The 18,346-nt window shown below is 43.5% G+C and overlaps 1 protein-coding gene across 1 annotated transcript in view; it reads right to left on the minus strand.

The window, feature by feature from the left end:
• The window catches only part of GNS (glucosamine (N-acetyl)-6-sulfatase), a 60,816-nt gene that overhangs the window by 8,310 nt on the left and 34,160 nt on the right, over positions 1-18,346 (minus strand). The window contains exons 7-12 of the mRNA XM_047787126.1: positions 16,947-17,029; positions 16,067-16,185; positions 14,089-14,192; positions 7,238-7,339; positions 3,874-3,981; positions 2,699-2,809 (exon numbers count right to left, since the gene is read on the minus strand). Coding sequence (XP_047643082.1) covers positions 2,699-2,809; positions 3,874-3,981; positions 7,238-7,339; positions 14,089-14,192; positions 16,067-16,185; positions 16,947-17,029 — 627 coding nt within the window. The remainder of the gene's footprint in view (positions 1-2,698; positions 2,810-3,873; positions 3,982-7,237; positions 7,340-14,088; positions 14,193-16,066; positions 16,186-16,946; positions 17,030-18,346) is intronic.

The following is an 18,346-nucleotide window of genomic DNA, read 5'->3' on the forward strand; positions in this document are numbered from 1 at the left end:
CTGATTTTTCAGTGCAAAGTTTGCAGGTCAGAAGGAAGTGGCATGATATCAAGGAAAAAAACCTCCCACCAAGAATACTCTACCCAGCAAGGCTCTCATTCAGATTTTTTTTTTCTTTTGCCTTTTCTAGGGCGGCTCCCATGGCATATGGAGGTTCCCAGGCCAGGGGTCCAATCAGAGCTTTTGCTGCTGGCCTACACCAGAGCCATAGCAACGTGGGATCCGAGCCACGTCTTCGACCTACACCACAGCTCACAGCAATGCCAGATCCTTAACCCACTGAGCAAGGCCAGGGATTGAACCCGGGAAACCTCATGGTTCCTAGTCGGATTCAATAACCACTGTGCCACGACAGGAACTCCTCTCATTCACATTTGAAGGAGAAACCAAAAGCTTTGTAGACAACCAAAAGCTATGAGAATTCAGCACCACCAAACCAGCTTTACAATACTGAAGGAACTTCTCTAGGTAGGAAGGCCTCTCAGCTAGAAAGAAAAAAGTTACAAACGAGAAGGCTCACTGGTAAAGCCAAACATACAGTTAAAGTAGGAAATCATCCACACACAAATATGATATCAAAACCAGCCTTCATGAGAAGAAGAGGGTACATATGAAGGACACTGGAGATGCATTTGCAATTAAGAGAGTAGCAACTTAAAATGATCCCGTATATATACAGATTCCTCTATCAAGAAGTCAACTATGGCCTTGTGGAATTCTCTCCCCCAACCTGCGGCTGCTCTGGGACTGGCATAGGTACACTGCAGAATACGGAATGACTGGCCAACAGGGACTTGCTGTACAGCACAGGGAACTCTACCCAATATTCTGTGATAATCTATCACAGATAATCTGTGTGTATACGTATAACCGACTCACTTTGTTTTACCTCAGTTTATTATTACAACATTGTTTAAAAAAAAAAAAAAAAGACTGCTGTGAGTTATTTCTAAATGGGAAGGGAAGAGGCCAATTAAAAACCAAGTCCCAAGAGAGTATCATCAACCTCAAGATCCTCAAGGGTATAGAGGAGACCATGGAGCATCTGTTCTGGAGGTTGAATTGTTTGGGGTCTGTGGCCCACAAGCTGCTTGTGCCTGCAGGCAGAGTCAGGAGGGGAGAGAGGGGAAGAAACTTATTACCTTCTGTAATTAAAGCAGAAAATAGAAGGCAAGACCTTCAAAGGGCAAGGTCTCAGAAACTAGACTTGTAAGGTCTAGTGAGAGCTGACATCTGAAGTTTTATTTTTGCCTGACAATTGAGAAAATTCAAAAGAGAATAGATATAAAAGGACTGTAACCTGTGTTATAAAAATCTTAAGTTCTTCTATTTATTTATTTTTTGGGAGACACACCTGCAGCATGTGAAAGTTCTCAAGCCAGGGATTAAATCTGAGCTGCAGCTGTGACCTACTTAGCCTACTGTGTTGGGCTGCGTATTGAACCAGCACCACCACAGAGACAATGTCAGATACTTAATCTGCTGCGCTACAGTGGGAACTCCACATTCTATTTTAAAAAGCAGTCTGGGATATATGACACCAATTGATGAATGATACAATATTATTTCTAACACTAGACATGTCTAAGGTCACTATTTCCCCCCAATCTGTACTTCTTTCTCCAAATTGGATTTAAAAGAGATGGGCTCCACAAAGATGTATATAAATTTTGCCTTCCAGTAGTTGCCCTCAGACTATCACTTATAAAGAAGAAGGAAGTGAGCCTGAGGGAAGCTTTCTTTCCTCCTTGTTGTCCAAAGTGCTTATAAGCTAAAAACAAACAATTTCTGAGAAACACCACGAGCATCGGCTCCATATGGCAAGATGTGGGTGGCCAGGCACGGGAGGTGAGCACTTGCCGATAGGCAGCATGAAACCACAAGGGACAGGAGTCTGTGTGATCTGTAGACAATTCACACTGATCTGGGTTGGCCAAGAGCCACCTTCCTCCAAGGACGCTTTGACCCGTCACTGCTCATCTATTTGCGCATCGCTGGACCTGGCTGTGGTGGGGACAGCAGGAGCTGAACAAGGTGGCTGCCAGCAAGCTTTCTGGGATAGGCCCCGAATCCTTTCACCTCCACTCCTTTCTTTTTTTTTGGTCTTTTGTCCTTTTAGGGCTGCACCCGCAGCATATGGAGGTTCCCAGGCTAGGCGTCTAATCGGAGTTGTAGCTGCCTGCCTATGCCAGAGCCACAGCAACACCAGATCCAAGCCGCGTCTGCAACCTATACCACAGCTCACGGCAACGCCGGATCCTTAACCCACTGAGTGAGGCCAGAGATTGAACCCACAACCTCAAGGTTCCTAGTTGGATTCGTTTCTGCTGTGCCACAACGGGAACTCCTCCACTCCTTTCTAGGAAAGGCCTCCATGCCTTTCACCACCTCCACCTCACCCCAACTATCAGGGAAGTTAACAGACCAGGCATGAAGCATTCTGAAACAGGAAACTGTGTGCATTTCAAGGGTATGTGTGGGTGGTGGTGGGAGTGGAGAAAACCCCACCCGTGGAGGACAGACAAGTCAAGCATAGCCTTATGGAATTCCTTCTCCCTACCTGAAGGAATCGTAAGTGGAAAGACAGATAAGAAACACATCTTTCCCAGGGAGCATCCCTGGAATTGCTCTTCTGCCACAAAGCCTGGCCAACAAAGCCCTGGGGTGACATATGGGAGGATGCAGTAGGCTGTCTTACCTCCTGGTCATCAAACTCACAATACTGTAAATTCCACAGGTGCGACATGGTCCTCACGCAGGCATAGGTGTTGTTATACGCATCTTCACACACACAGTCTGGGAAACATTGCTGTGGGGACATTTCAGAGTTAAATGACGATCATTATTCTACCGTAACAAATATGACCTGCCTCTAGGGGGCAACCAGGTTGGCCCAAGCTAGATGTACAAATGGACAGAAATGAGGAAACCTTACACAGAGAAGTAGGTAAAACAGGAGTGTTCCCTGGTGGCTCAGTCCATTAGGGATCTGGTGTTGCTGCTGTGGCTCAGGTTTGATCCCTGGCCTGGGAACTTCCGCCTGCCATGCGTCTGGCCGAAAAAAAAAAAAAAAAAGATAGGCTTTGTTCCTTACTGAGGGCTGACTCGATTAAGGAACATGAGGTCTGGCTGTTTTGTTTGTAGACTGTTGCCATCCCTGCCTGCTATAACCCCTTGGCAAGAATTAGTGGTAATGAGACCTGTCGTACGTGTTGGAAATAGAAGAAATTAATATACACAAGTCACTACTAAGGTATATTAGGTTCTGTTATCCTAAACGTTGGAGAAAAAGGCTAAAATGAACTCTGTGGAATCATCTGCAGGCACGTTGTTTACAAGTGTTCTTTTTAAGCAACAATGACTTAACTCTTATTTCGTCACATCTTCCCTACTATCTTTTGGTTGCTTCTTTACTATATCTTAACACGTTGGTGTTAGGCTTCCACTTGTAATAGACTCTTCTTGAGAGCGCTGGGGCACAGGTGTGATCCCTGACCTGGCACAGTCGGTTAAGGATCTGGTGTTGCCCTGCTGTGGCTTAGGTTGCAAATGCAACTCAGATCCGATCCCTGGCCTGGGAACTCCACAGGCCAAAGGACGGGAAGGGTGGGAAAACAGAAAGCGTTACTGATAAAGTGAGAAGATGGGCAGATACATAAATGTGAAGAGCATGTTTCGACAGTAGGTCGAAAGCAACGTTTTCAGGGTTGTTGAGTTTCCCTGTGTCCACCTCCTCATCTCCCAGAGTCAAGTGACAAAGTCAAGTGACAGGAGGAGGACTGGGGTAAAGGGTTTCAACACTTAGCACATCTAAACCAATCCCTGCTGTGCTGTCAGTGAGGAAGCTGCTAAGCCAACCCAGACCACACTCACAGATACTCCAGGACTCAGGGAAGGACATGTTGGGTCGGTGACGTTACGGCCTTCTCCTTGATACTCCACTAGGACATCTGATCGCCACGTCAGGTTACTGGCTCCTTTCTGGAAAGAAGAGCACAAGTGGTTTCTGTGAGGCATATAAACTGTGACAAGGATCAAGATCACCAAGTTCTTCATTCTACTGCTAAAGGGGACTCGGGAGTCAAACTGAATTGGACCGTTCGTTCAGTAACTAAAAGGCAATGACTAAAAGGGAGGCAACTGAAGATTACCGAGTATCATGTCTGGTACCTACAGAGCCCTCACGAGTGATGTCAAATGCTTTGAGCATTTAACAGTTACTTCCCAAGACTACTTCTGGGAAATAGGGCAGGAATGGAAACCACACAGTAGCTAAGAAACAAAGTGCTCCAAGTCCAGATCAGAACAAACATACTGTCTCTGAGCGCTGTAAGAACTAGTTTAAGCTCATATTGAGAAACTGAACAGGGCTGGTGTGACCTTCATCCTCTTTTGGAAGGTCAGAATGAAGATACCATACCTACCTACATAAACTCAATTTCTGATGCACATTAGTGAAGCAGAAGGAAAGAAGTGATAGCATTTGACATGGGAAAGCTTAAGACAGGCAAAGGAGGAAGGATCTAGGAGTAACCGGTAGACTGGGATCAAAAGAACAACGTGAGCCTAGGACAGAAGCTGAACACAGGAAAAGGCTCTGGCACATAAGCAGCCCGCCTGTTCTATAAAGAATGGTGGGTGATGGGAGTCAAGTTTTTGAACAGGGAAGCAACATAGTCCAGGCTGTGCTTTAGAAAAATCAGCCCAGTAGCAGAGTCTAGAAAGAGAGTGGAAACATGGTGACAGGGAGGCCAGACAGGAGGGGCTCTTTTATCAGCAACACCGAGAGCTTGTTAGGAATGCACAATCTCAGGCCCTATCTTAGCCTTAATGAGCCAGAGCCTGCATTTTATTAAAATCCTCTGTGACTCACACGCACAGGAACATTTCAGAAGCACTGCTCCAAAAACAGCGGTGCTCAAAATGTGCCCCCAGCAACAGAAGCATGGGGGCAGGGCGCAATCTGCATTTTAGCAAGCCCCACAGGCATCGCTGATGAATGGAACTTTAAGAACCACGGCTCTAAGGACTAGAGTGGACCTATTTAACCTGGTGACCACCGTGGGGAACGGGTCATGGCCTGAGCAAGGCCGCGGAATGCTGCAGCTACCTGGAAAGGGAGAGTAAGACAGGGGTGTGTTCCCTAACTCTCTCTTCTACAATGAAACCCCAACAATCCCAAGTGGATGAAGGTCTCAGAAATCAGAAGTCACAGGAGATATCAAAAGCCGCCAGCTCCCGTTAGGACCCATTCTGCCAACTCTGAGCCATCATCTGTCAAACTGATGTGGACCTCAAAACCCTACACTTACAAATGGGACCTAATTAAACTTAAAATGGGACCTAATTAAACTTACAACAGAATATTAGGCATCTGTGAATGACACGGGTCAACCTGCAAACTAATGAATTGAAAAAAGTCCTGATTACAACTAGTAAGATGTCATTTTTAGAGTACAAGATAGGTGTGTTTAAGAATACATGCATGATAATTACTAAAAAATAAAAAAAACCCAGGAAATTGCATCAGTATGGAGAATATTTCAGTTCTTAAATGGGATGATGGGTTCATGGGTATTTCTTGTGTTTCATAACTTTCTACATGAGTTCCATGTTCTCTTGAATTATATATCACCTAATAATAAATTGTGACAGATTCAGACAAATCAATGAGTAAGAGTCACCTACAGTGAGTTACTCTAAATAGCTAAAACATTCTAGTATTGATCCTTCAAACATCTCTATGCTTAAACATACTTATATAAATTTTTAATGGGCAAGAGATGCTATTGCATCTCCTTTTCACCCACCAGTATGTGATGGGCATCTTTCCAAGTCGATGTCTACTTATCTACATCATTTGATGTTGGTTTAATAGTCTACTGTTTATTTGTGCCACAATGTAACCAATTCCCTAATGGATATTTAGGTTTTCCGTTTTCTTCTATTAATACTATATGTGGTTTTTATACTTAGCTCTGTGCAGTACTGGGCACAGTAGGTATTCGAGTATTTCTTTTTCTTGCTTTTTTTTTTTTTTTTTTTTGCTTTTTAGGGCTGCACTTGTGGCATATGAAGTTCCCAGGCTAGGGGTCGAATCCAAGCTACAGCTACTGGCCTATGCCACAGCCACATGAGATCCGAGCCGCATCTGCGACCTACACCACAATGTACAGCAATGCTGGATCCTTAACCCACTGAGCAAGGCCAGGGATCGAACCTGCATCCTCATGAATCCTAGTCAGGTACATTAACCACTAAGCTATGAAGGGAACTCCCTCGAGTATTTCCTGAATGAATTTTGAATTTTGTTCTCTTAGGATAAATTCTTAGAGGCAACTCCTTGACGGGTGTATTCTGAAGTGATGTGTCTTGCTGTATTAGCCTTGTTAAATTAGCTTATACTGATCACACTTCAAAGAACAGAGTCTGAGTAGCTTTCTTTCATTTTCTCAAACTTCTGAAAAGACTGGGTATTAATCTTATTAATCTTTGCCAGTTCTACACGTGATAAAGACCTCCTTCAGTTAAGCTTCCCTTTGATCAGCAGTGAAGCAATCTCTTTGCATTGACTTTGGCCATTTCTAATTCCTCTAGGAATTAATTAGTCACTTTTTCTGCCCATTTTTATACTGGGATATTAGTCTTTGCTTTCTAAGAGCTGAACTATTAGAACTAATTTCCCTTTTTCATGTACGTTGTAAATATTTTCCCAAATTTGCAACCTGTCTTCATTTATGACAGAGTGTTTTTTTGGGGGGGGGGGGGAGAAGGGAAAAAGGGAGGATACAGAGCTCTGTTTATATGTCCAGTCATTTTTAAAGAAAACTCCTTCCCATTACAGATAAGAGAAAAAGTCTATTCTCTGCTACCCAAATTTAATAGTTTTAAATTTTGGAGTTCCCGTTGTGGTGCAGTGGTTAATGAATCTGACTAGGAAACATGAGGCTGCAGGTTGGATCCCTGGCCTTGCTTAGTGGGTTAAGGATCCAGTGTTGCCGTGAGCTGTGGTGTAGGTTGCAGACGCGGCTCGGATCCTGAGTGGCTGTGGCTGTGGCATAGGCCGGCAGCTGCAGCTCCGATTAGACCCCTAGCCTGGGAACCTCCATATGCCGTGGGAGCGGACCTAGTAAAGGTACAAAGTCCAAAAAAAAAAAAAAAATTAAGTCCACACTTATATAGCTTGGAATTTATTTCAGAGTCTTTACTCAGGCCTGAATGAAGACTGTATACTCACCAAAATGGGCAAGAAGGACATTCCATCCATCTGCGTCTTATTCAGGTTATAGCCAGCGATATCCAAAATGGTAGGACCCAAGTCGATGTTGGCAACAAGCATCTATAACAAAGAGGCGGAAACAATCAGCTGATCCAGAAATTAGTTGGTCCTATTTTCCTTTTCTATTTATACCAGAGCTACTCTTCCCACTCAACCCATCCATGAGACAAACAGCACTTACTATTTTTTGTATAGTCCATACCTAACTATTGAATATATTCAAATATAACTGTGATAATTTAAAATACAAAATATAGTTATAATACATGCCCCTGGGAAGTTCTGCTTATTCTACCCATACTGTTATTGATCAAAATATTTTTCCAGGGAGTTCCTGTCGTGGCTCAGTGGTAATGAACCCCACTAGTATCCATGAGGATGTAGGTTCAATCCCTGGCCTCGCACAGTGGGTTAAGAATCTGGCATTGCTGTGAGCTATGGTGTAGGTTGCAGAAAAGGTTCAGATCTGACATTGCCGTGGCTGTGGTGTACGCTGGTGGCTACAGCTCTGATTCAACCCCTAACCTACAAACCTTCCTATGCCGTGGCGACAGCCCTAGAAGGACAAAAAAAAAAAAAAAAAAGACAAATTCCTTTAGGACTGCCTTGAATATGTTATGAATGTTGAGAAAAATCTTGGGCTATGTTATACAAAGTGTTTTCCAACTTGACTGTTCTTATTAGTTCACTAAACTTGATTTCAAATTGACTCTTGACATTTTAAAAAGGCTCCAGGGTTGAATGTTTGTCACCCGTGAGAATATTAGCCTTTTTACAATTTCTCAAAGTGACAACACAAAATGTTTGCAGTATGTTTTCAAAGACTTGCAATAATGCCTCAGTAAGCTTCTTAAAGAACACAGAACTTGGATGTTTTTAAACAAATTTCCTAGAGATTAAAGACTGTCCTGCATTTATATGTTGCCTTATCTCTGTTTTACTGGACTATTTTCCTTCAGTATATGATACCTCTACAGGGCCTAAACCAGCATAGTGCAGTAGGGATAGAATGGGAGTCGTGGAGTTCCCATCGTGGCTCAGTGGTTAACAAATCCGACTAGGAACCATGAGGCTGAGGGTTCGATCTCTGGCCTTGCTCAGTGGGTTAAGGATCTGGTGTTGCCATGAGCCGCAGGGCAGGTGGCAGACGTGGCTCAGATCCCGCGTTGCTGTGGCTCTGACGTACACTGGCGGCTACAGCTCCGATTAGACCCCTAAACTGGGAACCTCCATATGCCGTGGGAGCGGCCCAAGAAATGGCAAAAAAAAAAAGGGGGGGGGGGAGTCGTGTAATTTAAAATTGTCTAGTGACCACTTTAAAGTGAAAAAAAAAAAAAAGAGGTGAATTCACTGTAAATGCTTAAATATTACTATTTCAACATGCAAGCAATACAAAAAAATTGATGAGATTTTACTTTAAAAATTTTCCTGAACCAAGCATTTGAATCTAGTACTTTATGGAGTTCCGGTAGTGGCCCATCAGAAAGGAATCCAACTAGTAACCATGAGATTTCAGGTTCTATCCCTGGCCTCACTCAGTGGGTTAAGGATCCAGTGTTGTTGGGAGCTGTGGTGTAAGTCACAGACATGGCTCAGATGCTGCATTGCTGCAGTTGTGGTGCAGGCTGGCAGCTGTAGCTCCGATTCAATCCCTAGCCTGGGAACCTCCATATGCTGCGGGTACTGCCCTAAAAAGCAAAAAAAAAAAAAAAGCAGTATTTTACAATTACAACATCTCAATTTGGACTATCCTATATATGTTTTGGCTCAACAACCACATGAACTTTTGTAGTGGAGGGCATAAATCTAGAAGTCACATGGTCACAGGCTAGAAAACTCCTTGAAGTGATGGAGACAACCCACCAGAGAAACAAGGGGAAACTAGTGTTCACTGAGCACCGAGTCTGGGCCAGTGCTTAAGGCTTAGCCTCATTTAATCATCCCCACAATCCTAGGAGGCAGTATTTCCCCCATTTTACAGATGAGAAAATGAAAGGGAAGTGAATGAAACCAAGTCAGCAGCTTGTAACTGGAAAAGCTATCATTTACTGGAAAGAATCAGGTCTTCAAAATTGTTGTGCAAATTCAGATCATCTCAGGAAAAGCTCAATCAGGATTATTATTTAAAAAAAAAGAACTACTAATCCTGCTCCTTTTAATTTGAAAACAAAATCGAAAGTACAGACATGAAAAGCAAGAAACCATCCTCAAAGCATTGTTCACCAACAGCCAGATTTCCTGGATAGGACAGCATTTGGAGGGCAGAGCCATATACATATCCTGGCTCTAAAACAATTAGTGTCACTCCCCAGCTGTCGGAAATTGCCCTTCAGTGGCAGGCAACTCACTGGAAAGGCAATCCATATGGTACTGAGGACAAAAAACACAAAAACTACGTCTCTAGGGATTACATAAGACCTGATGCTAGAGATCCTTCCTAGGTCCAAGTCCCCCAGCTGAATGAGCAGCTTGGAATATGGTCCACAGGAGTGAGTGTGAATATGGAAGAGATCATGGCAGGAAAGGAGAGACAAGCAGAGACACGACCTGCAGCATCAGATAAAGGCAACGAGATCCCAACATGGGGCTGACAGATCTCCAGTCCTGTCCAGAACATGAAAGAAGTGAAGCCAACCCCACAGGTATTACTAATATGTCCAAGGCACCAAAATAACAAACCCACAGAGACAGATATAAAATGGCCATTGCTGGTCTCAGCAGGAATTGCCTCAAGAGCTGTCAGCTGCGGTTGGGAGCGCCCTCTAGGGACAGTATGCTCTATTGGGAGAAAGGTCTGTTAAGTCCAGGACAAGAGTTCCCCTTGTGATGCAGCAGAAATGAATTTAACTAGTATCCATGAGGATTTGGTTTCAATCCCTGGCCTTGCTCACTGAGTTAAAGGATCTGGCGTTATTACAGCATTACTTCCATATGCCGCAGATTCGGCCCTAAAAAGAAAGAAAAAAAAAAATCTAAGACAAATTAGGAGTCACTGAAATTCTGAGATTCCGCCCAAGTTACCTTACACACCACTCTAGAACGCTTTCTTCCCAAGTATCTACAATAATCACATCTTCCCTCAAAATGATGGATGCTTTTCCTAATAGGATTTTGTCTAACAAAATTAACATATAATGTCAGGAAGTGGGAGACTTCTAGCAGATACCAAATATGAGTGAAGAATTCGAGAGAATTATACCTCTCTCTCATTTTTATATGGCAAGAATGAGAATAGACCTATGGGCCCATCACCATGATTGTCGTGAGTCACGTTTCTACAATATTTTCTTAGCCTCTCTGCTGAAAACTCCATCTTGTCCTACTTTACTTTACCCCATATTCCTGCTTGAAAAACAGTCGCAGTGCTGGTAAAAGACTTAAGCTTAAGAACAAAGACCTAAAGGAATAAGTTATTCATGTGGTCAGCTGAATGAGGACATAATGCATTGGTCTAGGCACACCAGACCTGCGCAGACTGGCACACCTGTTTGCACAGCATGATACGTCCTCTTAAGGATAAGAGAAAGAGGAACCTCATGGCCCCAAGGGGTTTATGAGGGGTCGTTAGCACAATATGCATTAGCAAGGAGAACCAAGGTGCAAACCTAGGCACGCTGGGTTGCCCCACATAGGCATGCCTTTTGCGGAAGGACAACCTTGATTCTCTAGATACTATGCATAGACAGTTAACGCCAAGCTTCCTCAAATGCTAATGATTGTTAAATGCCTAAAGATCAGAGCAAAAGCTTAACCATCTACCAGCTATGTGACTTTTAAAATAATAAAAAAAGGAGTTCTGTCGTGGCTTAGTGGTTAACGAAGCAGACCAGGAACCATGAGGTTGAGGGTTCAATCCCTGGCCTTGTTCAGTGGGTTAAGGATCTGGCGTTGCCTGTGAGCTGTGTTGTAGGTTGCAGACGTGGCTCTGGCGTAGGCCGGCAGCTGCAGCTCCGATTAGACCCCTAGCCTGGGAACCTCCATATGCTGCGGGAGCAGCCCTAGGAAAGGCAAAAAGACAAAAATAAAATAAAATAAACAAAAAATAAAACAAAACAAAATAAAATAAAAACTATATCCTGCACCTACAGCCCCTTCTCACTTGACGCAATCCCAAAGAGCACAATAAAAGCAGTGTGGTTTCTTAAGGCGGCGCTCTTGGTCCCTGAGACCTTGAGTCCCCTGGTTCCCACCTTTAATTAAGATAAATGTCTCTGTGTCTTGTTTTATGTTAACTTTTACCTTAAGTTTCACAGCACCTGTTCTTCAGCCCTCACCTGCTGAGCTGGTCTCTGCACATGATGACTTCTAGAAACATTAGCAAGATGGTACTGCTTTTATCGCTAAGTATAAACTTAAAGGTCTATTTAGGGACTGGAACAGAAAAGGCTCTGACAAGGCCAAATAAATTATTTTATGTATAACGGCCTCACAGTTTGGGAATATTCTTAGGATGTAAGTAAATAAACATTTCGATCAAACAAAAGGCCCTGGGAGCTCCCGTTGTGGCTCAGCCATAATGAACCTGACTAGTATCCATGAGGATTTGGGTTCAATCCCTGGACCCACTCAGTGGGTCAAGGATCTGGCATTACTGTGAGCTGTGGTGTAGAGCACAGACTCGGCTTGGATCTTGCGTTGCTGTGGCTATGGCATTGGTCAGCAGATACAGCTCCAGTTTGACCCCTAGTCTGGAACTTCCACAAACCATGGGTGCGGCCCTGAAAAGACCAAAAAAAAAAAAAAAAAAGGCCCTTAAGAACAGTGGGACTTGAGATCAAGGGATATCATGCCTTGAACCTACTTATCTTTTAGCTCTGGAAAAATGAAAATACTGCAGAGTTATCCAAAAGAGTAAGGGCTCCTAGGAGGACACACCAGGCTTTCAGACAAACATTTAAGCCCTGATGTTATTATAGAACTGATGTAGGGCTTTCCAAAAAAATGCAAAGCACACCATAGAGCACCCCAAATCCATCTAGTGAAAAATCACTGAAAACAGAATTCTATACATCTCAGGCTGCTTCACCTGCACCGCCCCTCACCCCCAGCTTTCCTAACAAGGAGGAAGCCAGGGTGTCACCTAGCAACACTTGAGAATTTGCTCTTACCATCCTCTCAACTTCACATGGGGAAATCAAGCCCTATTCTATTCAAAGCCTTAAAGAGAGTAAGTGGTTTTTCTTGACTCCCAGTTCAGTTGTATTTCCCCTAGACCATGCTATGCCATTTCTGTTTTCTTTTCTTTTCGTCTTTTTGCCTTTTTCTAGGGCCACTCCCGCAGCATATGGAGGTTCCCAGGCTAGGGGTCGAATCGGAGCTGCAGCTGCCAGCCTACGCCAGAGCCACAGCAACTCGGGATCCGAGCCGCGTCTGCAACCGACACCACAACTCACGGCAACGCTGGATCCTTAACCCACTGAGCAAGGGCAGGTATCGAACCTGCAACCTCATGGTTCCTAGTCAGATTCATCAATCACTGCACCATGATGTGAACTCCAACCATTTCTGTTTTCTTACTAAGCTTTTCCTTTCTTAAAACTCTTTTGAAGAACTTCTACCAAAAATCTGAGGTAAGATTAATTTCCAGAGGAGAAAACCTCAACAGCCGATGCTTGGCATTCTCCCATACCAACTGCTCCTATTCTTCCCAGCAGCCAACACAAAGCTAAATCCACTGGTCCAACGTGCCTTGTTTTGGCCATCAGATTGTTGCCAGCTCGGCTCACTATGCCTACCTCACCGCCCTGTGGCATTCATGCAGAACTGGCACCGAGACAACTGTGCTGTCAGCCCAGGATGCATCATTCACCACCTCTGACACTTTGTTAGATGGAAGCTGGGGACTTCTTAATTCTTGAATGACAGTTGTCAGAATAGCAGTGTCAAAACACATGGATTTTGAGAACACACAAGGATGTACTATACAACATACATACATATATACAGGGAATATAGCCAATTAAAAAAATTTTTTTGTGAAGTTCCCATCATGGCGCAGTGGAAACGAATCCGACTAGGAACCATGAGGTTGCGGGTTTGATCCTTGGCCTCGCTCGGTGGGTTAAGGATCTGGTGTTGCTGTGGCTGTGGTGTAGGCCAGCGGCTACAGCTCTGATTAGACCCCTAGCCTGGGAACCTCCATATGCCATGGGTGTGGCTCTCAAAAGACAAAAGACAAAAATAAATAAATAAATAAATAATTTATTTATTTTTGGCCATGATGTGGAAATTCCAGGGCCAGGGATCGAACCCATGTCACAGCAGTGACAGTCTGGATCCTTAACCTGCTAGGCCACCAGGGAACTTCAACACAGCCAATATTTTAGAACAACTATAAAAAGGACAGACTGAACTTCTTTGCAGAACAGATGCTGACTTGCAGACACTGAAAAACTTATGGTCTCCAGAGGAGACAGTTTGGGGGGTGGGGAATGTGTTTGGGTTGTGGGATGGAAATCCTGTGAAATTGGACTGTGATGATCAATATACAACTATAGATGTGATCATTTGAGTAATAAAAAAGCCCCCCCAAAATAATAAAACAACTATAAATGGAGTACAACCTTTAAAAATTACATATCACTATAATGTACACCTGTAACTCATACAATATGGTACAACTGTACTTCAATAAAATTTAATTAATTTAAAAAGAAGAATCACTACAAGGTTTATAAATACACTTGCAACATCTTAAGCCAGCCTTCATCCTCATAGGAAGAAATCCAATCAGCCTCCTCTCTGGAAGAACAGCTTTCTTTCCTCAGGCAAGTGCTACCTGTAAACGTGTCACCTTGTCAGGCACCTACCTTGGTTGTCTGATTGGGTTTGATCCCAGGTCCTCGAACCAACAGTGGAACTTTGATATCGAACTCATACAGCTGCCTTTTGTCTATAGGCAAAGAAAACTGGCCTGCAAGTAAAAAAAACAAGTGGTCAAAGACAAAGCCGGGACAGAAGAGTCATTCATGCATGCATTCATTCAATAAGTAGAAAAAAAAAAGAAATTAATCTTGTTCTCCTAATTATGGTATTTTAATGGAAAGCTTAAATTTGCCTTGGTCTCTTTTTACTACAGGGCAGGAAACAATGAACTCATGATCTTTAAATAAATGCCCAGAGGGACTCCCTGGTCTAAGATAAGCGGATTCAGCAAAAGCAATGACTGGAAAGTGTTTCAGCACAAATACAGAACTTATGCATGACACTTGACCTCATCACAATTGAAGTTGCTCTAAAAGCTGCTAGGTAAAGGCACAAAACCATTGGCATAGGTTTTCCTGAATAAACTGCATTTCAAGATAACCAAACAGGGTGTTGTTCCCAGGTGGCTCAGCAGGTTAAGGATTTGGCCTTGACACTGCTGCAGCTGGGTTGGAGTTCAATCCCTGGAAACTTCCTGCCACAGGCGTGGCCAAAAGAAAGAAAAAAGAAAAAAAAAAGATATAAACAGTTGGTGAGGAGAATTCTCCAAGGAATTCCAGCTAACACATGCAAAAAGAAGGACAAAGTGATGAAGTGAAATTTTGCAGTTTCTAAGGAATAGATTTAAGCAACACATCATCACTAGAAGCTTTAGTCACAAAAGATTCACAGAATGGGCTCAGGTGTTCTCATGTGGGCCTTCAATCAGTAACAGCATCCTTTACTAAAGGGAGGCAACCAGACACCCTGGGCATCATAATGTGAAGAAACAAGTGTGCACCAGCATCAACGAGACAGCATTCTTGCTGAAAACATGAATTTCTATTAGGACTCCAGATCCAACTACTGATCTATTAAGAAATGCTGAGTACAAAGAAACGAGTTATGGCATCATATAAACAGTTAGCCAAATCTAAAATGTGAGATATTCTAAAGGACAAAAGACTGGTTTTTCCAATAAATCAGTGGCAAAGGACAGTCTTAGGACACATAAAAACTCAAGGTAACATGTGGACTTTATCTAGACTCTGACATGTAATAACTAGGCAGAGGCACCATCAGGTGTTGACGTGTGAAATCAGTGTCAGGTGTTTCTCCCAAAACTTCTAGCTAAAAAATAAACTTGAAGAAGGTAGTACGAATTCAAAAGACTGGCCCTGAACAGCTGAAAACTAAAGCTGGACAATGCGGGTTATTTTACTAAACCCTACTTTGAGTGTTTACAAATATTCACAATAACATGTTAAATGCCTAATCGATCTTGCCTGTGCAGGCAAGCCTCAGATTCATTACCTTCAAGTGTTTGAAATTCACAAAGGTGGGGAAAGAAGAAAACCTTGATTTTTAACTAGACAAGGTCCAAGTGGAAAGGATGAAAGTCAAGGATATGGGCCCGACTCACACTGCAGTTGTGAAAAGATCAAAAAACAAACAAACAAAAAAACCCACACCCATATATCAAATAAACTAACTGCAGAGAAAGTTCTTCCCCAAGACAATCCTCTCTCCATCTTTCTGTGTAAAATGTCTTATTACCTCTCTTCTCTAAGGTCCACTTGTTCTTTATATCTAGTTTAATCTCTTACCTCTGTCCTAAAGCCTGTCTCCAACCCATCAGGCTCACTCTCTGCTCAGTCTCCTAGAAAACCATGTAACTAGGCCTGTGAGATAGCAAATAACGAAACCTGGTTTCGCCAGAGGGGAATGAATTGGCCCTCTAACCAAAGAGGTCCGGGCAAGACTCTCCCTCGGGCTGGTCCACCACTGTAAAAGGACAGGCGCTCTCTGCCAGTGCTACTGCTTGGGTGAGACAGGAAAGGCCCCTCCCCAAGGTCACGAGAACACCCAGCCCTGCCCCTTTACCTGTGTGATAGCCGTTGTCTGAGGTATAAAAGATGTAGGTGTTGTTGAGCTCCCCATTGAACTCCAATCGCTTGACCAGCTTCTCCACAAGGTCATCAACTGAGAGTAGAGTCTGCCACCTGGATGTGAACAGAGGGCAGCAATGGGACTTCAGAGACAATGGCTGAGGCAGTTGCCAAAACCACAAAAAGCAAAGTCCAAAAAACCCCCAAACCGGAGTTCCCGTCGTGGCTCAGTGGTTAACAAATCCAACTAGCAACCATAAGGTTGCAGGTTCGATCCCTGGCCTTGCTCAGTGGGTTAAGGATCCAGCATTGCCCTGAGCTGTGGTGTAGGCTGCAGACGCAGCTCAGATCTGGCGTTGCTGTGGCTGTGGTGTAGGCTGGTGGCTACAGCTCTGATTAGACCCCTACCCTGGGAACCTCCATATGCTGCAGGTGGGGTCCTAAAAAGACAAATAAGTAAGTAAAACTAAATACACCTTAAGGAAAAAGCAACATACTTTAAAAAACTGACTTAATTTCTTAAAACCTCAAAACATCAAGGGCAAGTATTTTGCTCTAGCCTAAGCCTTTATTTCTTAGGCAAATATTGGGGCTGATCTTTTACCAAGTGATCTTTTCTTTAGGTATAGGATCTATTTGTTTATTTTCCAATTGCATGGCTCCAGTTTGCAACGTTTTAACAAGTCATAAAAATGAACTGTTTAATTGTACTGGAGCCCAAAGCCACCTCTTAGCTGAATGTAAAGACCTCACACCAAAGTCTCTCCCACAAACTTGCTACCCTCTGATTTTTCTCAGAGATAACTGCGTGGTGTGGCCCTCTGCTCACAGACTGCTTTGGAGACCACCTAGACTGAGCAAGGAGCAGCTCTTACCTTTTCCTAAATGCATTATCCAAAAATTGTATCGAAGAATTAGTCATTGGGGTCTTGGCTTGCCTAATTAACCAGTGCTTGTTCTAAAATTTAGAAGAAAAAAAAAAAAAGTTAACACCAAATCCCCACAAACCACTAGAGTAGATAACCAAAGGATCATTTAATACTTCAGCAAAAAGGAACTAACGGGTGCTTGTTTAAGCAACTTCAGACTTTCCCTCCACCTCCCACCCCACTTCCCTCTCCTGTGTTCATTAAAAAAAAAAAAAAAAAAAAACCCTTTCTGCAGATTATTACTCATTCTTTAGCTTCTTCCCATCACTTCCCTAAAGGTAGAAGGGTTGGGGTCCTTTGTTAGCAGAATTAATACATGATTTAGTGAAAGATACTGGAGACTACTGACTAAAAAGAGATGAAATTTATAAGCTGGAGTCTATGCTTTGGGTCTACCACCCAAACTACAAAAGGGTAAATATTAACTTTAGCATCTTCTAAGTTTTGCCTAGTAAGTTATCATTCTATTGCCTTCTATGTTCCTATCTAAGATATCAACTATCCTTGGACTTTTGGGAAAAATCTCATCACAGCAAAATTTATTTATTTTTTCTTTCTGGGATGCTCTGCAACACAGGGAGTTCCAGGGCCCAGGATTAGATCTGAGCCACAGTTGCAATCTATACCACAGCTGCAGCAACACAGGACCCTTAGCCCACTGTGCCAGGTGGGAATCAAATTTGCGTCCTGGTGCTGCAGAATTGCTACTGATTCTACTGCACCACAGTGGGAACTGCTCTTCTTAGCAATTTCCTCTATCCTCAAGTCCAAATCTGGAGGGTTCGTCTCACTTAAATAAAAAAGTCACGGAGTTCCCATTGTGGCTCAGTGGTTAATGAACCCGACAAGTATCCATGAGGACGCGGGTTTAATCCCTGGCCTCGCTTGCTCAGTGGGTTAAGGATTTGGTGTTGCCATGAGCTGTGGTGTAGGTCGCAGATGCAGCTTGGATCCTGCATTGCTGTGGCTGTGGCGTAGGCCAGCGGCTACAGCTCTGTTTCAACCCCTAGCCTGGGAACCTCCAAGTGTGGCCCAGAAAGACAAAAAACAAAATACAAAAAAACAAACAAAGCCAGTTACATGTTCCCATTGTGCCTGAGTGGTTAAGAACCTGACTAGCATCCATGAGGATGCGGGTTCAATCCCTGGCCTTGCTCAGTGGGTTAAGGATCTGGTGTTGCTGTGAGCTGTGGTGCAGGTCACAGACACCGCTTGGATCCCACGTTTCTGTGACTGTGGCGTAGGCCGGCAGCTGTAGCTCTGATTCGACCTCTAGCCTGGGAACCTCCACATGTTATAGGTGTGGCCCTAAAAGAGACCCCCCCACCTCCACACACACACAAAAT

This window comes from Phacochoerus africanus, chromosome 7 (genome assembly GCF_016906955.1).
Source record: "Phacochoerus africanus isolate WHEZ1 chromosome 7, ROS_Pafr_v1, whole genome shotgun sequence".
Classification (NCBI taxonomy): domain Eukaryota; kingdom Metazoa; phylum Chordata; class Mammalia; order Artiodactyla; family Suidae; genus Phacochoerus; species Phacochoerus africanus.